Source organism: Catharus ustulatus, chromosome 11 (genome assembly GCF_009819885.2).
Source record: "Catharus ustulatus isolate bCatUst1 chromosome 11, bCatUst1.pri.v2, whole genome shotgun sequence".
Classification (NCBI taxonomy): domain Eukaryota; kingdom Metazoa; phylum Chordata; class Aves; order Passeriformes; family Turdidae; genus Catharus; species Catharus ustulatus.
The window spans coordinates 5,174,473-5,192,881 of record NC_046231.1 but is presented as its reverse complement, the minus strand read 5'-3'; the positions used below and the strand labels follow the sequence as shown (position 1 = coordinate 5,192,881).

At 39.9% G+C, this 18,409-nt stretch overlaps 1 protein-coding gene across 2 annotated transcripts in view; it reads left to right on the top strand.

Moving 5' to 3' along the window:
• The window catches only part of VAT1L (vesicle amine transport 1 like), a 55,304-nt gene that overhangs the window by 1,334 nt on the left and 35,561 nt on the right, over positions 1-18,409 (top strand). For both annotated transcript variants that reach the window (XM_033069561.1, XM_033069560.1), the window contains exons 2-3: positions 5,338-5,467; positions 8,864-9,079. In XM_033069561.1, coding sequence (XP_032925452.1) covers positions 5,338-5,467; positions 8,864-9,079 — 346 coding nt within the window. The remainder of the gene's footprint in view (positions 1-5,337; positions 5,468-8,863; positions 9,080-18,409) is intronic.

The following is an 18,409-nucleotide window of genomic DNA, read 5'->3' as shown; positions in this document are numbered from 1 at the left end:
GGATCTTACTACACAACTTGATGTTTACCAAAGACTGAAAAAAATTTGCCTAGGCAATGATTTATTTTCTGTTGTCCTTTTCTGCTATGTGAAAACATGGTGCTTCTGGAGGATGAATTCCAAGGTGAAGGCCAAGTTGTTTACTTTAGTAGCAACTTGTGTTAAAAATGTTACTGTTATGGGGGAGTGAGCTTGTTTCAAATCATGTATCAGTGGATCTGCTTCAGATTTGGAGTATCCTGGTAGGTTAATATAGCTGAGTGTTTTGACCTTTCCAGATGCTGTTCTTTCCATCCTGTTCTTAATGAGGCTCATAAAGTTTGTGACGCCTGTGAGTATTCCCTATAGGGATAGGGCGCTGCCTTTGAAAAATAGTGATATCCATTAATCTGCATGAGTACTAGTAAATAATGGGCTGGGATTTTTTGCATTCACATTTGGTATTGGAGTTTTTTTCCCCTCTACTAGTCACAATGAGAAATGCAAGAAATTCTTTGCTAAGTGAATAGAACTAAAGGTAGCATCGTAGCTGTTGGGCAACTCATTTTGCTATCAAGCAGGGCTGTATTTTCATTTGAGAAAGTCTGTCTTGTCTCCTGAGTGATTTTTTCCCCAGCCATTGGGTTAACAAAAGTTAGCATGCAAAACTAAAAATGTTATTAGCACATGGACATATTCCTCTAAATGCATCAGGAGTTGACAGCATGACCTGTATTAACTCCACTTTAATGAAACCAGCAGCTGCATATGTATCACAAATAGCAAACTCCCTGTGCAAGAACACTTGGCTGTAAAATAGAATTGTGCAGCCACAGCTGCTGCTGCTCTCCAGGGCTGCAGTATCAGTAGAGCTGTGTGTAGAGCACGCGTGCTGTTTGACATCAGCAGACCTGCTCAGCAGCTCCGCAGGTAACTGCCAGGTTGCACAATGCCCCATGTGTTTTGGGGGCTTCTCTTTGTGCCAGAGGAGCCTGCAGGCTGGAGAGCATCTTCTTGTCATTCCTGACTGGAAATAGCCATAGGGCTGAAATGTCACCAGGTCACCAAAGCGTGCATCCAGGCAAGGCAAAATCAATTTGCTTATCTTCTTGACCCAAACCTGTAAATGCAGAGGATTGATTGGGATGATGATGGACTTGGGAGACTGAGTGAGAAAGGGGTTGGCTTTGCCCAGGGCAGTGTGCACATGTTGATGCAGGCAGTGCTGAACACAACCAAGTTGGGTTGCTCCAGTCCACAATGATGTAAAAATCAGTATTCTTACAAATCACATTTTCTGTTGAATCAGTTTTGCAGCTGACCACCACTAGAGATGATTATTGTTAGTATAATTTGACTTGACAGATTGATGGGGAAAAAAAGCTTTATTTTAAGAAGGATATGCACATGCTTGATAATAGTATACACCAGCAGAAGAGCAAGTTCTGTGTTGTCTCTGAATTCCCTGTCTTATGTCTAGACCCGTTAAGTTGTATGTATACACTTCATAGTATGGTACTAGAAATGGAGGAGATGAAGGATAAATTGCTATTAGCACTAAACCAGATTAATAATTCTTTTGAAGGTCTGGAATATCAGTGATCCAATGGAAAATGTGTCAGCTGAGATGAGTCATGTGTTAAGCTCATTCAGTGACTAAGAAATGGAACAGCCATCGATGTCCAAGCTGAGTCACAGCTTCTGCATATTTCCTGAAATAATTTTTGATTGATAATGATGAAGCAGTTGAAAGTCCTGTATTTGTTTGTATTGTAATTTGCAGGCAGTAGAATGTTGGGATACAGACTGTTTAAAAGATGAGACAAGTAACTGGAATGAACGGAAGCCGTATTTCAAATGGGTTGTGTGAATAAGCAATGATGTCCTATAATTACCTCCCTCTATTGTTCTTTTTTCTCTTGTAATTATTTCTTCTTTGTGCTGCTGTGCATGTGCATCATGAGGAATGAGGCAGAAGTGACCCTTCTGACTCTGTGACTGTGAGATAACAGCACTTTAAAAAAACTGGAGCAGATAAAAGAAATCTTAAGTGTAACAGAGTAGCAGACAGAGAATTGGTGTTGCTCCTAAAGGCAGTCTTGTTCATGAGGTATTAGTTTCTGCATAAAAAGCATGAGACCTGATAATTTTAAACCTTTCCTTTATATAGAGATATAGTTTGTTTTTTTTTTTTTTTTATTTTGAAGATTGGGCAGATTGCTGGCTGGGGTTAAGAGGAAGGATTTTAAGAATGCAAAACTCAGGAGTCCTCTTGTTTGCTCTGTGACATTTCATTAATTTCAGTGATTAATTTCAGTGGAATTTTACAGTGAAATAAGAAAGACAGATCAAAAGCAGCACATCACCAAACCAAAGTGTCATGGAGTGGTGTGCATGATTTGAGATTTTGCAGTGAAAGGTATTGGACATCCTTGAGTGTGTGGCATGGAACAAAGAGAAACAAGTTGACTGTTGCTTTCCACACTTGAAAAGGGAAATAAAAATGCAGCGGAACTAAACCTCAAGTATAGAGAATAATATTCAAGGCCCTCAAAAGGACTTGGTGTTAAGGTAGAGCATTGCAGACTGAGAAATTCAGATTCAAGGATAATTCTGTATTTGATAAACTCTACCTCCAGTAATGCACGGTTAATCCAGTCTGCACTGGTCACAGACACATCCCTGCTCTGTCACAGGGACGTGCTTGCAGAACCCCTATGTCAATGTATTGATGCTGGTAATTAATATCCTTCCCTATCTTCATTTACATCCAACTCTTGATTTGGGATTAAAAATATGCTGTGTACTGTTTGTCGCTGGATTACTTTGCATTTGCACTTCTCTCTCAACATATGCCCTTACTTAAGGTTCAGGAGTCACGTTCTCTGACTGCGCACCAGAACAGGTTTGCACTGGTACAAGAAATAAATTTGGCTTAATCTCTAAACCCACCACTCTTCATGAGACATATTTTCTTGTGATGTTCTGTGCAGCCGAACTTTTTCTGATTCTGTTATTGATTGAATCCCAATGAAAGAGCTGGTGTCTTGCATGTAGTTACAGAACTTGCCATCCATCTTTAGGCCCTCCTGGTTATTCTGGGCAGGGGAGGTGAAACTGAGTTTTTTTGGTGACCAATACACCATAATCATGCTTTCAGATCTACTGGCATTCGAATTTCTCAGGTAAAATAAAACTTCTGTTCTTCCTCAAAAGTGGATTAGGAAAAGATTAGGAATAAATGCATGTATGAGAGTAGCAGGGATGCCACAACTTGTAAGAATATAGGAGGTGAAAGTGAGTGAAGAAGAAACTCTCTATAAAGTGATTATAAGTTATTAGCCTGGCCAACACTCCATGTTTCAATTAGTAATTAAAATTATAAGAACATGTGACTTGATTATTGCTTACCTTGTGTAGTGTTTTTCTTCCCTTATCACATCTGTTCTAGTGTGAGGTCTTATAAGTAGATTGTAATAGAGATGAACTCTCAATGTAATTTTGCTGCCATGTGTCCTCTTTCGGGGAAAAAACAGATGAAAAAGAAACGGAACTAAGACAGAACTGAAGTGCCAGCATTATGTCATTAGATGCAGAACTGAACATGTGCCTTTTCAAAAACTGTTTGATAATTGACTTCATGAGAAGGAATCTATTTGTGATCATCGTCATTAGCAAAGAGCAATGGCCTTTGCATATCCCCCTGTCTCCTCCTTGCCTACTTTTTGTGACACCACAGAGTGTGTTCCTGCCCAGATTCCCTCATCAGAGTACTGCCTCCAGCTACCTTTTCTTGCAGGGACATAGGGAAAAGTTAACTTCTTGTAAAATGCTTACAGTGTGGAAAGATGCATTTAAAAGACCATTGCTGAAGTTAATGTACACAGACAGTGGTTGCCACCATCAGTGCTGTGGGGTTTATGGATTTGTGGTTTGTTGTTTGTTTTGGAGCTTTTGTCTGTTTGTTCCTCCTCCACACAACGGCTGCCTTGCAGGCATTTTGCTATTTGGAATTTCCCTTTCATTATCGACATCACAGTGACAATGTAGGAGGTAGTCTTACCCACTGGATAAGAAGTGACCTTTCCAAAATAATTTCAAATTTTCCAACTTAATTGTGTGAAAACCCCTTCTAACCTTCCACATGGTTGATAGCATTAGCTTTGTGTATGAGCATGATGAAAGTTGTGGATTCAGGTTGCTCTTAAACCCTCCACCACAATTATGAATGCTTACATTTGGTGGGATTTCCATCCCCCTCCCCAGTGACCTACATCACATGAATGCCATGCTGTCATCGTGCTAAGACTGGGTGTCTACTCTGTCTATTAATTTGTTGGGTCTGTTCAATCTGTCTGTGTCTTGATTAAGGCTGCATCTAATAGATCCTTGCACCCAGCAGTAGTGTGACGTATCCAGGCAGTTGCTGGATGCTCACGTGTGTGTAGGACTGACCGTGTGCTTGGCTAACCATAAAAACCGGGCTGTGTTTTGGAACAACGGATGAATGCTGAAGTGTGTTTCAGCTAGTTAGGAGTCTTAAAGTATTAACTATGGCATTAAGGCCAGTAATCAATATATGCACATGGTAGATATGTGGTGGGTTTATTTTGTTTTTGTGGGAGTTTTGGGGGGATTTTTTTGGGTTATTTTTTGTGGCTACCTAGAAAACCACAACATTTTCCTTAATAAAACTGGATAGCATACAAAAGACAATGCAAAAGTGCTTTAGGACTTTTGCAAAGCTGAGACTGTGGGGAAAGACCTGCATTTTTTTCTGAGTAGCAAACCTGAGGACATCAAAGACTAATAAGTTTTGAAAAAATGTACAAGCATCCTCCAGGAAGGAACAGTTTTAAAACAAAAGCCTATCTAGTACTTAGTAAATTCAGGCCAGAGTTTGGACTCCTGCCTGAAACAAACACAAGATGCATTCCTGGGGTCACATCAAAGGTTAGGACAGTTAGATCTTGTAGCTCCTAGCCTAAAATAACTATAATGTGTGAGGGTTGGGGTTTTCTTCTTAAATTGACCTGGCTTTACTTGCCACCTAGTAATGCATTGATAGAAATGTCAGTGTTACACTGTATTGAATTTTGAAACGCCCTGTGTGACTGCTGAGCAGTCTGGCCAGCCCAGGGCTGCTGGCAGCTGTGGTGTCCTGGCACATGCACCCTCTGCCTAAGGCTCAGCATCCCAGGAGTGGGAATGTCTGCTAGTCCCTCCTACCCTGAAAAGCCCAACTTTTTAATGCTGCCCTGGAGTTTTTTGGCTGTCCCATCACTCAGGTCAAGTTTTCCTCCTCCACTTTGATCTGTGGTAATAGTCTTGCTTTTATTTTTTTCCTGTGTTTTGCAGTGGTTTGAACTTTATTGATTTGATGGTGCGACAGGGGAATATTGACAACCCTCCTAAGACACCGCTTGTTCCTGGGTTTGAATGTTCTGGAATTGTAGAAGCTCTTGGAGACAGCGTGAAAGAATTTGAGGTAATATTTTTTATTTTCAAAGTGAGAATTATACATCTCGTATAAATAATCACCACTTCCTAATCCCTTCTGCTCTGCCAGTGACAGCAGTCTTCACCATCCTGTTGAGATTTAAAAGGTTAATTTTTCCTTGCTGCTTCCCAAGCATGAGAATGACCTCTTGAATTTCTTTCTGAATCCACTACTGTCATCTCCTTCAAATCCTTCCTGAAAAGTCACTTTTGCCATGTGCACACCCTGATGCTAAATAGGAGCTGGAAAACATGAGTGATGTCCTTTAATAAAAATGAAAGAAATTAAGTTAACTTGTTAAGTTTCTTTTCTTGGCTGTGTTTTCTGTCATCACTGCTCTTTTCCTCAAAGCCCAAGTGCTGCTGATTCTGGTTCCAGGTTTTGATCTCGAGTTAACAGAACCCTCTTTACAGTAAACATTGCTTCTTCAAACTGTGTGCATTAATGAGGTGCAGATTAAGTTAGGATCTTGATTCTGGATATAGGACTTTGTCTGATTGCTCAGGAAAAGTATCTATTTCACCTGACAAGTTGCAATAAATGACAAATACTTGATGTATATAATAAAGCTTTCATAAGTGGTTATGGACTCTTTGATATCTCTTTGTGCATATAAACAGCATTTTGTCCTGCCTCCTATTCCATTATTGATATTAAACATCTACATTGATTGCAAACTTATATTTTATTGCCTAAGTAGGTTGAAAATTTTGGAAATAAATCCTGAGTTAATACATGTCAGTCCTATCTTAGTTATTTGCAGAGTCAGTCATGTCAAAAGGTAATCAAATTTTCTGATTTCTTATTACATCTGGATCTTAAGAAGATACAAATATTTTTATCTAAAGACAAAATTTTTCTCTTCTCAAACACGTAAAATTTGTCAGTTGAATGAAGATATTGGCCAGTTTCGTTTCAACTAGGGTTTCAGTGATGAAATCTTCTTAGGGGATTTGTCTCAGTTCCCTTCCTGCCCCATCTCTGCCTTGAAATAAGTTGTAATCTTTCAATGTATATTGTTAAAAACAACAACTGATCGATAATTTTGCTATTTGGAAACCTTTGCTGCTTCAGTTGTTCTCTAGCATCTGTACTTCATAGCTGTGCTCCATATTGAAGAATATTCTCTGAAAGAAGTCTAGAAAGCCTCTGCTCCAGATCAGCACTCTCATTTTTAAAGTTCTTACTATTTTTAAAGGGCATCATGAGGCTACAGCATACGATACTTGTTTGAATAACACTGCACCTGACTGAATATACTGTGTCTCTTTTTAAAGTGACATCTTTGTCCTGACTGTGGGGCACGTTTGTGTACTGGTGTACGTCCTGTAATTGAAACAAGCCATAGTATTTTATTTTTTGCATATAACCTTCATAGTCATAGTGACCTGGAAAAGGGTTCACACTCAGAGTGATAGCTGTGCATGGGTATGAATCCATCAGCAGAACATGCCATGAGGATGATGGAAAAACATTCATTTCTTCATGGAATTCTTGCACAGAGTAGGGACACACCAGATGCTTGGTGTCTCCTCAACATATGTTGTTAACTCTGTCCACAGTAATGGCAAGGATTGCACCATATATCTTCTGACCTCCTTTCCCTGGGTAGATCTCTTCCAGTTCAAGCCCTCCTAAAATAGGTGTAATGCCTATTCCTTCTCCCTTTAAAAGAAAAAGCTGCTTTCTGATGATGACAGCTGTATCAGGCCTGATCTCTCTCCAGTTTTGGGGATGATTCTCAGGAAGTGAGGTCTAATCTGACTAGGCTTTGAACAGTGTGGTAAAGTGTGGAATTTAATGTTATTAAGAAATCTCTTGGGAATCACCAAGAGGGACTTCTCTGCATTCCATTTGGTAATAATTTATGATTTATGGAAAAGATATAGGGCATATTAACATCTTCACTAATTAATCCTAGCAGACTTTCTATTTTAGATGCTTCTCTAAGAGCAAAAGGGAACCACAGAATGATTACCAGTGAGGCATTGTTAATTTGAATGTTTTTCAAAAGGAGGAGGCATTTCAGTGAAATTGGAATGACAGCTCTCTTTCAGCATTCTCATTCTAAAAGAGACAAACCCTTCAGAACTGTCAGCAGCATCTTAGCTTTGAGCAAACCTGCAATATCCCAAAGCAAAAGTGATGGCTCAGGAGACCAAAATGTGCTTGTGCTGTAAACATTTTCCTGAAGGCAAAAGTGTTGTGCTTTACTCCATACCTGTAGTTTCTAAAGCATTAAAGGACATTGATAGAATGTAAGAGAGCATCAGGCAGACAAGCAAAGTTATTTTAGATGGACAGCTGCTGTTCTAGTTAAAACACGAAGGCATGGAGTTTGATGCTATTTCTGTTTTACCCTGTGGCTCCATTGCAGAGCTCCTTTCATTGTTAAGGATGTTGTTTTGGCTGTTGTTTTGGTTTGGTATTCTAGAAAGGCAAAGGGTCTGAGGCAAGGTAAAAGATGCCATGGGGATGCTGGTGGAGAAAAATTAGTTTGTAAGAGTTGTGCCTGTGAAGATGTTAATACATGCTGGCCAAACATTTGCTCAATGTGGCTGTCCTTTGTAGGCCCAGAAGCCCAATTTCTGCTTTAAAGTGAGCGTTGCTTTCCAAGTCTGTTGTGCCTTGTTGTTACTCTTGTCCATCTCAGAAGAGTCAGTATCTCTGATTTAAAAACCTGAAGCTGCAATGAAGGCCATACACAAACAGATGAACTTGATGCACCTGGACCTCTGAAAGGTTCCTAGGAGCAGCCAACTGTATCTAATATTTACAGAAAGCCTTTTTTTCTCCATAGGGAATTACTCTTTCACTACCATATATTTTCAGAAGAAACTGAGCCGAGAAATGTTGCATTGAAAGATAATATTTCATTGCTCCTCTAAATCCCATCTAATTCACTTTGTAGATTTAACAGTGCCTTAAAATCCAAAGGTATATTTTTGATGTTTAAGGTGGCTTATTTGAAGTTGCAGAACCAAATTCTGTTGACACATGGCTGTGGAGATTACAATCATGGCTATATCTTGGTAGAATCAGTTAATAAGATGATAAAAATAGAGAGTGGGTATAGATGGTGCTGTGTTCTGAACAAGAACTTTTGGAACCCTTTCTATGTCATCCATCTACCAGAGCACAAGGCCTTTCCTTCTCAATCCACAGAGAGGAAAAGTAGCTCTAAATTAGTGTGAGGAGTGAGAAAACAAAGTGAACATTTTCCCACTTATTATTTTCTTTACTCCATGCTTCTCATCAATATAATTATAACCTTTTTGCCTCATTTTTTTCTTTTTAAGAAAAATTGGTTGTTGTCTCACAGGTTGTTCTCTACAGTCTCAATTGCAGTCAGATCCTCAACATTGTTTTCTTCCTTGTTTGTAGATTGGAGACAGAGTCATGGCTTTTGTAAACTACAATGCCTGGGCTGAAGTTGTGTGTACCCCAGTAGAATTTGTCTACAAGATCCCAGATGACATGAGTTTTTCTGAAGCTGCTGCATTTCCCATGAACTTTGTAACTGCCTATATGATGCTCTTTGAGATTGCTAACCTGAGAGAAGGCATGTCTGTGCTGGTTCACTCAGCAGGAGGTGGGGTGGTAAGCTGGAACTTTTCTTCCTTTCCTGTCACTGAGTAACTGAAAGTCTTATGCGTCTAGACTCCTGACATGAGCCAGAACCTTCAGTTTGATGTGATATTCCTATGTGTGAGGGATTGCACTGGGAGGAACTGCATCTGTTTTCCCATCAAAATGCTGATGTGAATGGTTGGCAGGAGCTCTTGGTGAAATAAAAATGTTGTGGTTCTAGACTCTTATGAAAAGAATTGGTTGTCAGCAGATCGAGGATCAAGTGTTGTCCCAAATATTGCATTCCTGAACTTACATACATATATTGTACTGCTATGTTAACGAAGGGTGTTGTGAAAGGGATAAATAAGCTCCCTGCAAAAGGTATTTGTAGGTAACCATAATCCTCTTTCTAGTAAATGGCCTTCTTGGAATACTCCTGCACATGTAACGTGTGAGTGTGTGATGCTTTCACTGTGAAAGATTTTCTTTTCCCCTTTTTTTGTAGTGGGATTGAAAGGAGTGAAAAGTTCTCATGTGAACCCTGAGGAAAAGGTACAAATTTGAAATTGTAGCCAGTGGTGGCTGCTGCGTCTTGTAGTTTGGATCAGTCCTGAGGAGGCACGGGCAAAGGAAGGATTTGTGGGAATACCAGGCCACACAGTAAAATAAAGTCAGCATTTTGTGTTACCAGTTCCTTGAAGTATCTTTTAGGAAAATCTCTGTCCTTTGGAGTGTATTAAATTTTTGTGCAAAATATGATATTGACTGGAGAGTTTGTTTACATTTGAAGCTATGCAGTCCTTTTTCACAAGACGGATTCTATGAGCTGAGACTATTAGCACATAGCAGCCTTTGAAACTGGAGTACCTTTTCTGTTTTCTTGTTATGCCTTATTTATGCTAAATTAATGTTCTGTTTTCTACTCAGGTCTGGTGGGCAGCCCCAAACATGCTGTCCTTAATTCTGTGCCCTTAGCCTTTCTTACAGGTTCTCATATAAATGAAAGCTGTAATCAAAGGAATAAATTCATGAGTTCCCTCTAAAAGGTATTTTTAACTAAACATAATCCCATTGGCAATGAAGGGTCAGTCCTATTGGAATACTCGTGTAAATGAACAGAATTTATAATCATATTATGCTCTGGCACAGTACAGCCCAGAGTGTTATGGCTGACTATTGTTCTGTAGTGTTAAATCTCTTCGTGTGGAATTCAGGGCTGTTAAAGTAGCATGAGGCCACACATTCAGGGGAATATTCTACAGGAATCAAAGTCTCAGCTGTAGCTCTAAGGCAATTTGGCCACCTGGCCCTGTACAGACCCTGTGTAGGCTGAGCATACAGAATTAGCCCCAAAACAATCCCTGCACATACCTGTGTATCCAGAGAAGTAGAACTCCTCCTCCTTTTTCAGATTTCTGTGCTTCTTTCTCTTTCTGACCTCCCTTGCCTCTGTTATTTCCTCCTTCTTTTCCTGAAGGGCTGGTAATGCTCTGTTAATGTCAGTTCTCACATATCTTCTGCTCCAGTGCCCAGCCTCTGGGCTGGGCTGTTCCTGGAAGGAACTGCCGGCTTCCTCTCTCATCCAGGTGTTCAGTGGGCATCTTTTGGGTGGTCCTCTGCTGTGGCTGCTTAAAACCTTCTCTGAGAGAAGCTAAAGGAAGGATGGATCCTCCTTGGCTGCCAGGAGAACAAAGAGAAGTCAGCTCCATCCCTTGCTAAGTAGTTAAATAAACCAGAGTTTCCAAGGGAAAGACCAGACATGCAGGAAGAGCAGCCAGGCTGGCCAGTAAGGGATGCAGGACTGTGTAGGATCCAGGGGGACTGTAAGAGGGAGAGAGGGCTGGCCTGCAAGCCAGGATGCTGATCACTGTCCCAGGGGAGAGGGCCTCACACAGTCGCTTGTTTCTTGTAAGGGAAGAGCATGGAGAGCAAAAATTGGAAATTTTCCCATTGCTTGGTAGGTTTTCCTGGTAAAATATCACTCTGAAGATGCACAGATTTTTTTTTATTTCTGCCAAGCAGATATAAAGATTTCAGAGGGATCTGTGTTACTTTAATAATCTGTCTGTTAGTCCTTTGAAAAATCTGACAGTTTCAATCAAACACATAATTCTCACAAAGATCTTTGTTAATAAACAGAAAACTGGTACTGAAACTGCTACAGAAAGTTATTTTTGTGCTATTGCTTTAACAGATAGCATGCCCTTCCCCACTTTCAGCAAGTGGGAAATCTGTCCGGTTTGTTTCTAAATGTCAGAGAAATTCCAGGGCACTTTAATGAGACAATAGGCTCCCCGTGGGACTAGAAGTTTCTAATTGTTCATTTCTCATTATGCAAGATCGTTATTTTCGCTGCTTCAGGCAGTTTATGAAAAAGATAGAAATGTTTGTGAGGTTCTTTGTTCTGGCTATCAGTCCTCTTTTTCAATAAATGGAGCCAGGGAAAATTCTCTAGGACCTTTACTCTTGTGTATTATCTCAGTTTATTTATGTGACCTTCTTTAGTTGATAGATATTTTTGGTAGTGAGGTAACTGTAGCAATTGTCTTCTCATCTGTGCCTGGAGTGTGATTAGTAGGGAACAGTATCCTTTAATGTCTGACAGGATGCTTTAGATAAGTCAGTTTATTTATTCCAGAAGTTCCAGGGGACGTCAGAAGATTAGGAAGAGAAAAAGTAAACATACTGAGATAACTTGTCTTGAAAAAGGTCTCACACACCTGTCTGTGTTACAGACTTGGATCATGCTCCATGTACCAAATGAGTGCCTTCCCTGCCAGCCTCTCCCTGGAGAGCTCAGGGCATTGTGGTGTCTTCCCTGGTCATGGAAGGAGATGTGACCACTTGTAGGGAAGCACCTGGTGTCCCTGAACCAGGGGACAAGAGGACACCCACAAACTCTGCTTCTGACCTTTGCTATATTGTACCCTTCCCCCAGAGGAGGAGTAACTGCTGCAATGCTTGCAAGGGGCATTTAAAGGAGAGATGACACTTGGTTTTCATAGGGCTAGCTTGTTGATTTTGAGTGCTTGGAAAGGAGGCTGCTTTGGCTTTCCTGTCACTTTTTTCCTCCTTGGGATAGGGGCAACTAAGAGAGAGAGAGCGACTCTCAGCTCTCACCCTGGGCAGTGAAGGAGGCTGAAGATATTTCAGGAGCCTTCTCAGAAAGCACAGAACAGAATGCTCACAGTTGCATTCCATGATTCCCTCAGGCTTTGACAAGAGATTAATACTTTTCAAATCCTGCTGCTGACTAAGATCTATCAAAGTTGCCATTTGCTCCCCTTTCAGACCTCTGCTTGGCAGGCGCTTAGAACTTCTGATGAAATTGTTAAATTAAGTAGCAGGGCACTTCAATAATTAACAGAAAAATAGAATTGTGTAATACAAATAGAGTTTAAATGCTTAAAACTACAGAAATGTTCAAGTGTCTTTCTGAACCATTTGCTGAATCAGGGAGAAAGCCAGCTAACATGAAACATCATAAATAGACATAAATGCTCAAAATAATGACTTTGCAAGAACATATGACAATGTAGGACATATATTGGTCTATCTTAACTGTAAAACACTGTGATTAGTGTAAGGCAGTGGAAGAGTAGCTCCCTTCACAAATACACTCCCACATTTTTTCATAGTGAAGCAAAGTGATAACTGAAGAAATTACCCCAAGAAAACTGAGCAGTAGTGTGCACCCTGCTGGGACTGGTCTGCTCTAAGAGGCAATTAGTCTTTAAAATAAAGACTCTCTAAGTCAGTGCATTCAATATAAGTCACAGCACAGGCTTGAGATTCTAAAATTTTGCTTAAAATTGTTAATGTAAACTGTTGAATTAGTATAAATACGGGACTGTTGTAGTAAAAAAGAAAAAAATCATAAAAAATCATGCTTTTCTCCTTGAGCTTCAATAAGTCCAGTTCCTATTTCTATGAGATCTATCTGGAAAATTAATTCCTCCAGGGCTTTATATTTTTGAGAGAGAGCCATTATGCTCATTTGTTTACTTGTTTGTTCTTCATGTACTTCCTATTCTGAATATTTAGAGCACAACACTTTGGTTATTTACCAAGATTTTGTAAACACCAGTCTCATCACTTAACCCCTCAGACTCAAGGCAGAACTATAAGCCAATTCTTTAGCATTTTGATCTTGCAGATGCTAAAAATAAGCCACCTTCCATGCAGGGGCATTGATTGCTTCTCCTGAAGCTGTTGTCTGACCTTCCATTTCAGGCTCAGCAGCAAAGGAAGAGCAAACAAGAGTAGCTTATAGATGCAGTTCTCATGTTTGAATTTGAAAGGTAAATCTGACTTGGCAACAGATTTAGGCCATCCTGGCAGGATTTGTTACTACTTGGCAGGAACCCTCTTTTTTATTGTGTCTCTCCTGCATACATTGCAAATATTTGAGGATGTGTTCCCAGCTGAATCACTGAAGTGGTGATATTTTATCTGACAAAGAACTGGCATTTCTTAGTGAATCTAGTCACCTGCTAGCACAGACAGAGCATATAGGAACCCTTTCAAGAGAATGATTTAATTTCTTCCTGAAAAAATACCTAAGTGTTTATCCATTCAGATTCTCTCCACTCTGTCATAATCAGAAAACTTTCCAGACTTTATTCATTGCCAGTAAATGTATCTTTGTTCTTCTACAGTTAATGTATCTTTCATTTAATGGTGTTAACCATTAATTAAAATGAGCTCCTCTTTCCTCTTGGGCCACTCCTTTTAGATCTTTTTAGTAGGATATATATGTTTCCCGCTACAATAAACTCAGGATAAAATATCTCCTTGGCCTGTATTTTTCAGGCTGAAGGCAGGTTTGCTATTTTTGTAAGATTAGATATCTGTTTCCTAGGTCATGCTCCAGGCACGTCATGCTCCAGGCAGATGTGGATGTGTTTCCTGGGCTCTGAGCTGGTTGGGAGCACAGCGGCAGTAAGATGGTGGGAAAGCCAGCTGTTAAAATAAGTTTCACAGCATTCCTGATCCTTTTAAATATTGTATGGGTAGGCTGCTCTGCTGCACTTAGCAGGGAGAAGCACATTAAATAGCACTCTTGCATTTGAGTAGAACTCCTTGAATGTGAGTAATTAGAATTTACTCTTCTCTTATGCTGGTCCTGGCCAGCACACTGTGCCAGGGCATTAATCCAACCCACTTTGCTGGCACCTTCACCTGGTACCAGGGCTGCACTTGGCTATTTTCATATTAACAGTTCATAGCTGTTCTGCATCTGATGAAGTGCTTTCCTCTTGTTTCATCTCCAGCAGCCAAGGAAGGGGATAAAGCAGCTCACACACTGTGATATCCAATCTAGGCTGCTGTAAGTACCCAGCTATTGAAGCCAGGCAGGGCAGTGGAGGCTGAACTGCTGTAAATACTTCTGAAGCAATGGATGTGCTTCCTCAGCAGCACCAGAGAGTCCTGGTGCTGCAGCTGAGCCCATTTCCAGACACTGCCTCAGAGCATAATCTGTTAATCAAACACAAAAGCCCAGCGAGCCATACACAGAAAGCAATTTCCCTGACCAAAGCAAGCTGCAGCCTTTGAAGGGCTTGCTTTCTGCCTCCCACAGCCCTGCACTCCCCAGAGGACGTGTCCTGTCCCCAGGTCACTTGCAGAGCCAGGTCACAGGCAGTGCTCAGCTCTCCCCTGGCCTGTTCTGCCTTTCCAAGTGGAGTTTGTTTCCCCTGGATGAGTTTTGCACCGTTGTTGTAGCTCCACTGAGCTGGAGACGATTTGTGCCAGATGGAGATTCAGCACTGGGTTTTGGATGCAGCTTAGCTGCACAATTTTGCAAAGGAGAAAGAAAAACACACCCTGCTAATTGTTGCAAAAAATGTTTTGAGGGTGAGAGAGATCATTTTCTCAGGGTCACTTTCCTCCTCCCTCTGCTCCAAAACTCATTTGTGGTGCAAATGAGTGTAGCAGATGCTCCCTTATGCTTGTCCAATAACCATATTTTAGGTTTGTCCATTATGCAATGTTCACCCAGTGTTTGGTTTCCAATCTCCTTTGCTGTAATTGGGAAAATGACACCTTCAGGAGATGAAATGTGTATCAGACTTTACCTAACAGCAGAGAAGAGTTTTCTTGATGCCACAAGATAAGTAAATGATTCCCCTTGCAGTTTTCTCACTGAGTATTTCACACCACTTTCAGGTGTGACTATGTGCAATCAAAGCATTTTGGAATTTGGATTCTTCTCACATTCAATTCCAGACAAGTTTCTTGTGCAAGATTAAGTCTGAGTGCTATTTTAAAAAATGCTGTAGCATCTTTGTGCTGCAGAAATATATCATAGAAATGATATATTCTTTACTGATGCAGTTTTGCAGGGTGGTACCTTTTACATGGTTTATTCTGTCCTGCTATCAGGCTGCCCTTAGTTTACATAATAATAACAAAGAAAAATAAAGATGCTTTCTTGAAAGGATTCTGCCCCATACCTGCGGTATTCAGTGTGCAGCCAGCACGTCAGGCTGGTAGCATTAGGTCTGACCTTTTTGGAAAACCACTCACTTGTACACCTTATTTATATTTCATCCAACATTAAGTTTGTGTTAACAAGTTAATTAGGTTAGTAAGTTTTGTTCTATTCATGCGTTCTATATTGACTTTTAAATATCAATGACCTTTTTTTTCCTTGGAAATTGTTGAAATGCACCAAACAGTCTATTTCATTGTTACTTACTAGAAAACTATTTTTCCATTCTTTTAGGTGATTATCTCAGTATGAGAAGTTTCCAATCCTGCAGGCTTAGACTTGGGTTTTAAAGCAATGGAATGTAAAGAAATCTCTTTTTTTTCCCAGGTCTAACACTACTGTAAGGATATAAATTTATATTAATTTCTGTAATAATCATATGTGTAGATAAGGTTCAACAAATTTGCTTTATAAATTGACAGGATACCTTGAAAAGGAATTAATCAAACAGACTGTGAAGCTGGAGAGACACATTCAGCATTAGCAGACAGCCTTCATTCCACAAGCTATTAACTTCTTTAATCTAAGATATTCAATCCAAGCTATTAATTTCTCTAAGGTTTCACCACATGATGTTCTGCCTCACTGGAAGTGTTCAAAAAATGTGTGGATGTGGCACTTGAGGACATGACTTGGTGATAAAACATGGTGATGATGCTGAGTTGGTGGCTGGACTTGATGGTCTTAGAGGTCTTTTCCATCCAGAATGACTCTTTGATTCTGTGATAGGTAGTATATAAAGTATATGAATATGTTAAAGGAGATTAATTCCACTTCAGGGGAATATTCTATAACCACATCTATCTCTTCAGTGAATGACCTGATTTATTTTCTATTCCCAAAGACTGCTAAATTCCATTAAAGGTAACATTATTGTCCAAGTGATAATTATTATTGTCATTAAAACTTACTAGTTTTCCTAGGCTCCGAAAGCAAGAATCTGATCAGTACTTGTGTGTAGAAATTGGCCTTGCATATGAAAAAATTAGAAGTGTGAAGAATATTTTTCAACCCATGCTTGTGTAATTTAGAACCCTCTTGGGAGGTTTTGGAGTTCACACACTATTTCTGCTAACATGGTCCTTGCTTCCAAAGGCTGGTAGCAGAGTTGATGTGGTTTTGCCTGGGCGGGAAGGAGACAGAAAGCCCTCTTGTCCCAGTTTACCACAGAGCAGTTTTCAGGATCCAAGCACCAGGACAGGGCTGGTGTGCCCATGGTGGGAGCGTGCAGTGGGGCACAGGAGCCAGCACAGACATCTTGACTGCCCTGGGAGGAGGATGCTCCTGCTTCACACCAAACCCTTTGTGGATGCTTCATTTGTGAACCATGGATGTTCTGAGCACCGGTCTCAGTATTTGCAATTAAAATGTGTCACCTGCTAAACAGTGGCGACTAATCCAGAGGCAGCTATAAGATTTGAGGGATTAGAAAGGAGGCTTAAGAGTGACTTGCACAGCCACAGTGTTGTTTTGGAGCTTAGCTGAATTCCACAGAAATTAAGGAAATGGTTGAGTTCATAGGTTGAGTTCAGTTCTCCTGTTTTGATGGGCAAAGTGCGAAAAGTCCAATATCAGCCTTTATTCCTAGATTTCTGATAAAGCTACTAAAAATACTTTGCACAGAAATAACTAAGAGTCAATTTCAAATTAAGATTTCAGAAAACTGTAGAAGAGTGTTTTGTGGAATTGCTTCAAAATACTTTATCCAATTATAAAAGTACTGGTCATATGAGTCAGTTTTAGGATTCAAATATCTACAGAAAACTGGAAAGCATTCCCAACTGATCTGGGATTTTAGATAAGCTTATCTCTGGGGGAGGGAGAGGTGTACTAACAAGTTTGAGTCAGAAGGAAAATAGGTTATTCACATCCCAATGTTTTTGTGCTTTTCTCCTATTCATCTGACTGTCAGTTTGTTAAAAGTTAATTGTCTTCTGCAGGATAAAAATCAACATGCTTTCTTCTTGAATATTTGACCTTTTAAACATACAGTGGTTTTGATTCACAATATATTCATTAGCCCTCATCTTCCCAAGTTAGATTGAAAATGCAGAAAACTAATTAGAGAATAGATCGATAATGTCAGAATTTCATTCACATACCATGCATTATAAAATACTGATTTATCTAAATCACTGTGGGTGTTAGGTTTCTTTGAGACACAGAAAGTGAGAAATGAGACTTGCTTATGAAAACTACTAAGAAAAGAACAGATACAAAATCCCCAATTTTTTTTTTCCTGTAATTTTATATTACATTATTTGTGGAGACTAAAATTTGGGAAGGGTTTAGAATAAGATAGTAAGTAATAGAGAAATGAAATATGAGAATAGTGAAATGTTTTCTGCTCCCTGAAAACATTGCATCTTTTAAGATGAAGCCCGTCAGGGAAGGATTTTCGTATTTTTTTTGAGAGATTAGGGATTCCAACCCAGGAAAATTATGGATAATTTTAAAAGGAAGTGGTCATTTTAAATTTGGAGTTGGATTTACCATGCTAGGAGTAAGCATCAGTACCTGTGAGCTTCTCTGAGCTTTTGGACAAGCTGTTCAATTTGCTGTGGTGTTCAATCCCTCATCTGCAAAGTAGGAAGGAGGATGATCCCTTCTCTTGCTCTCTTTTCTGTGTCTGTTTGCCTGTCTAAAGGATCTCCTAAGCTGTGCCTTGCTGTGCACTGCATTTACTGACTAAACCAGTAGGAAACCAGTTTGAAATTCCTGGGTGCCATCATAATGTAAATAATAACCTTGCCCTCTCTGGTGATGTTAAGCTTGGAGTTACGTTCAGCAGAATACATGGGGATGCCAAGACGTCCACTGTATGCAGGGTTAGCTAATTATCCTGCTCTAAATAAAACCCAAGT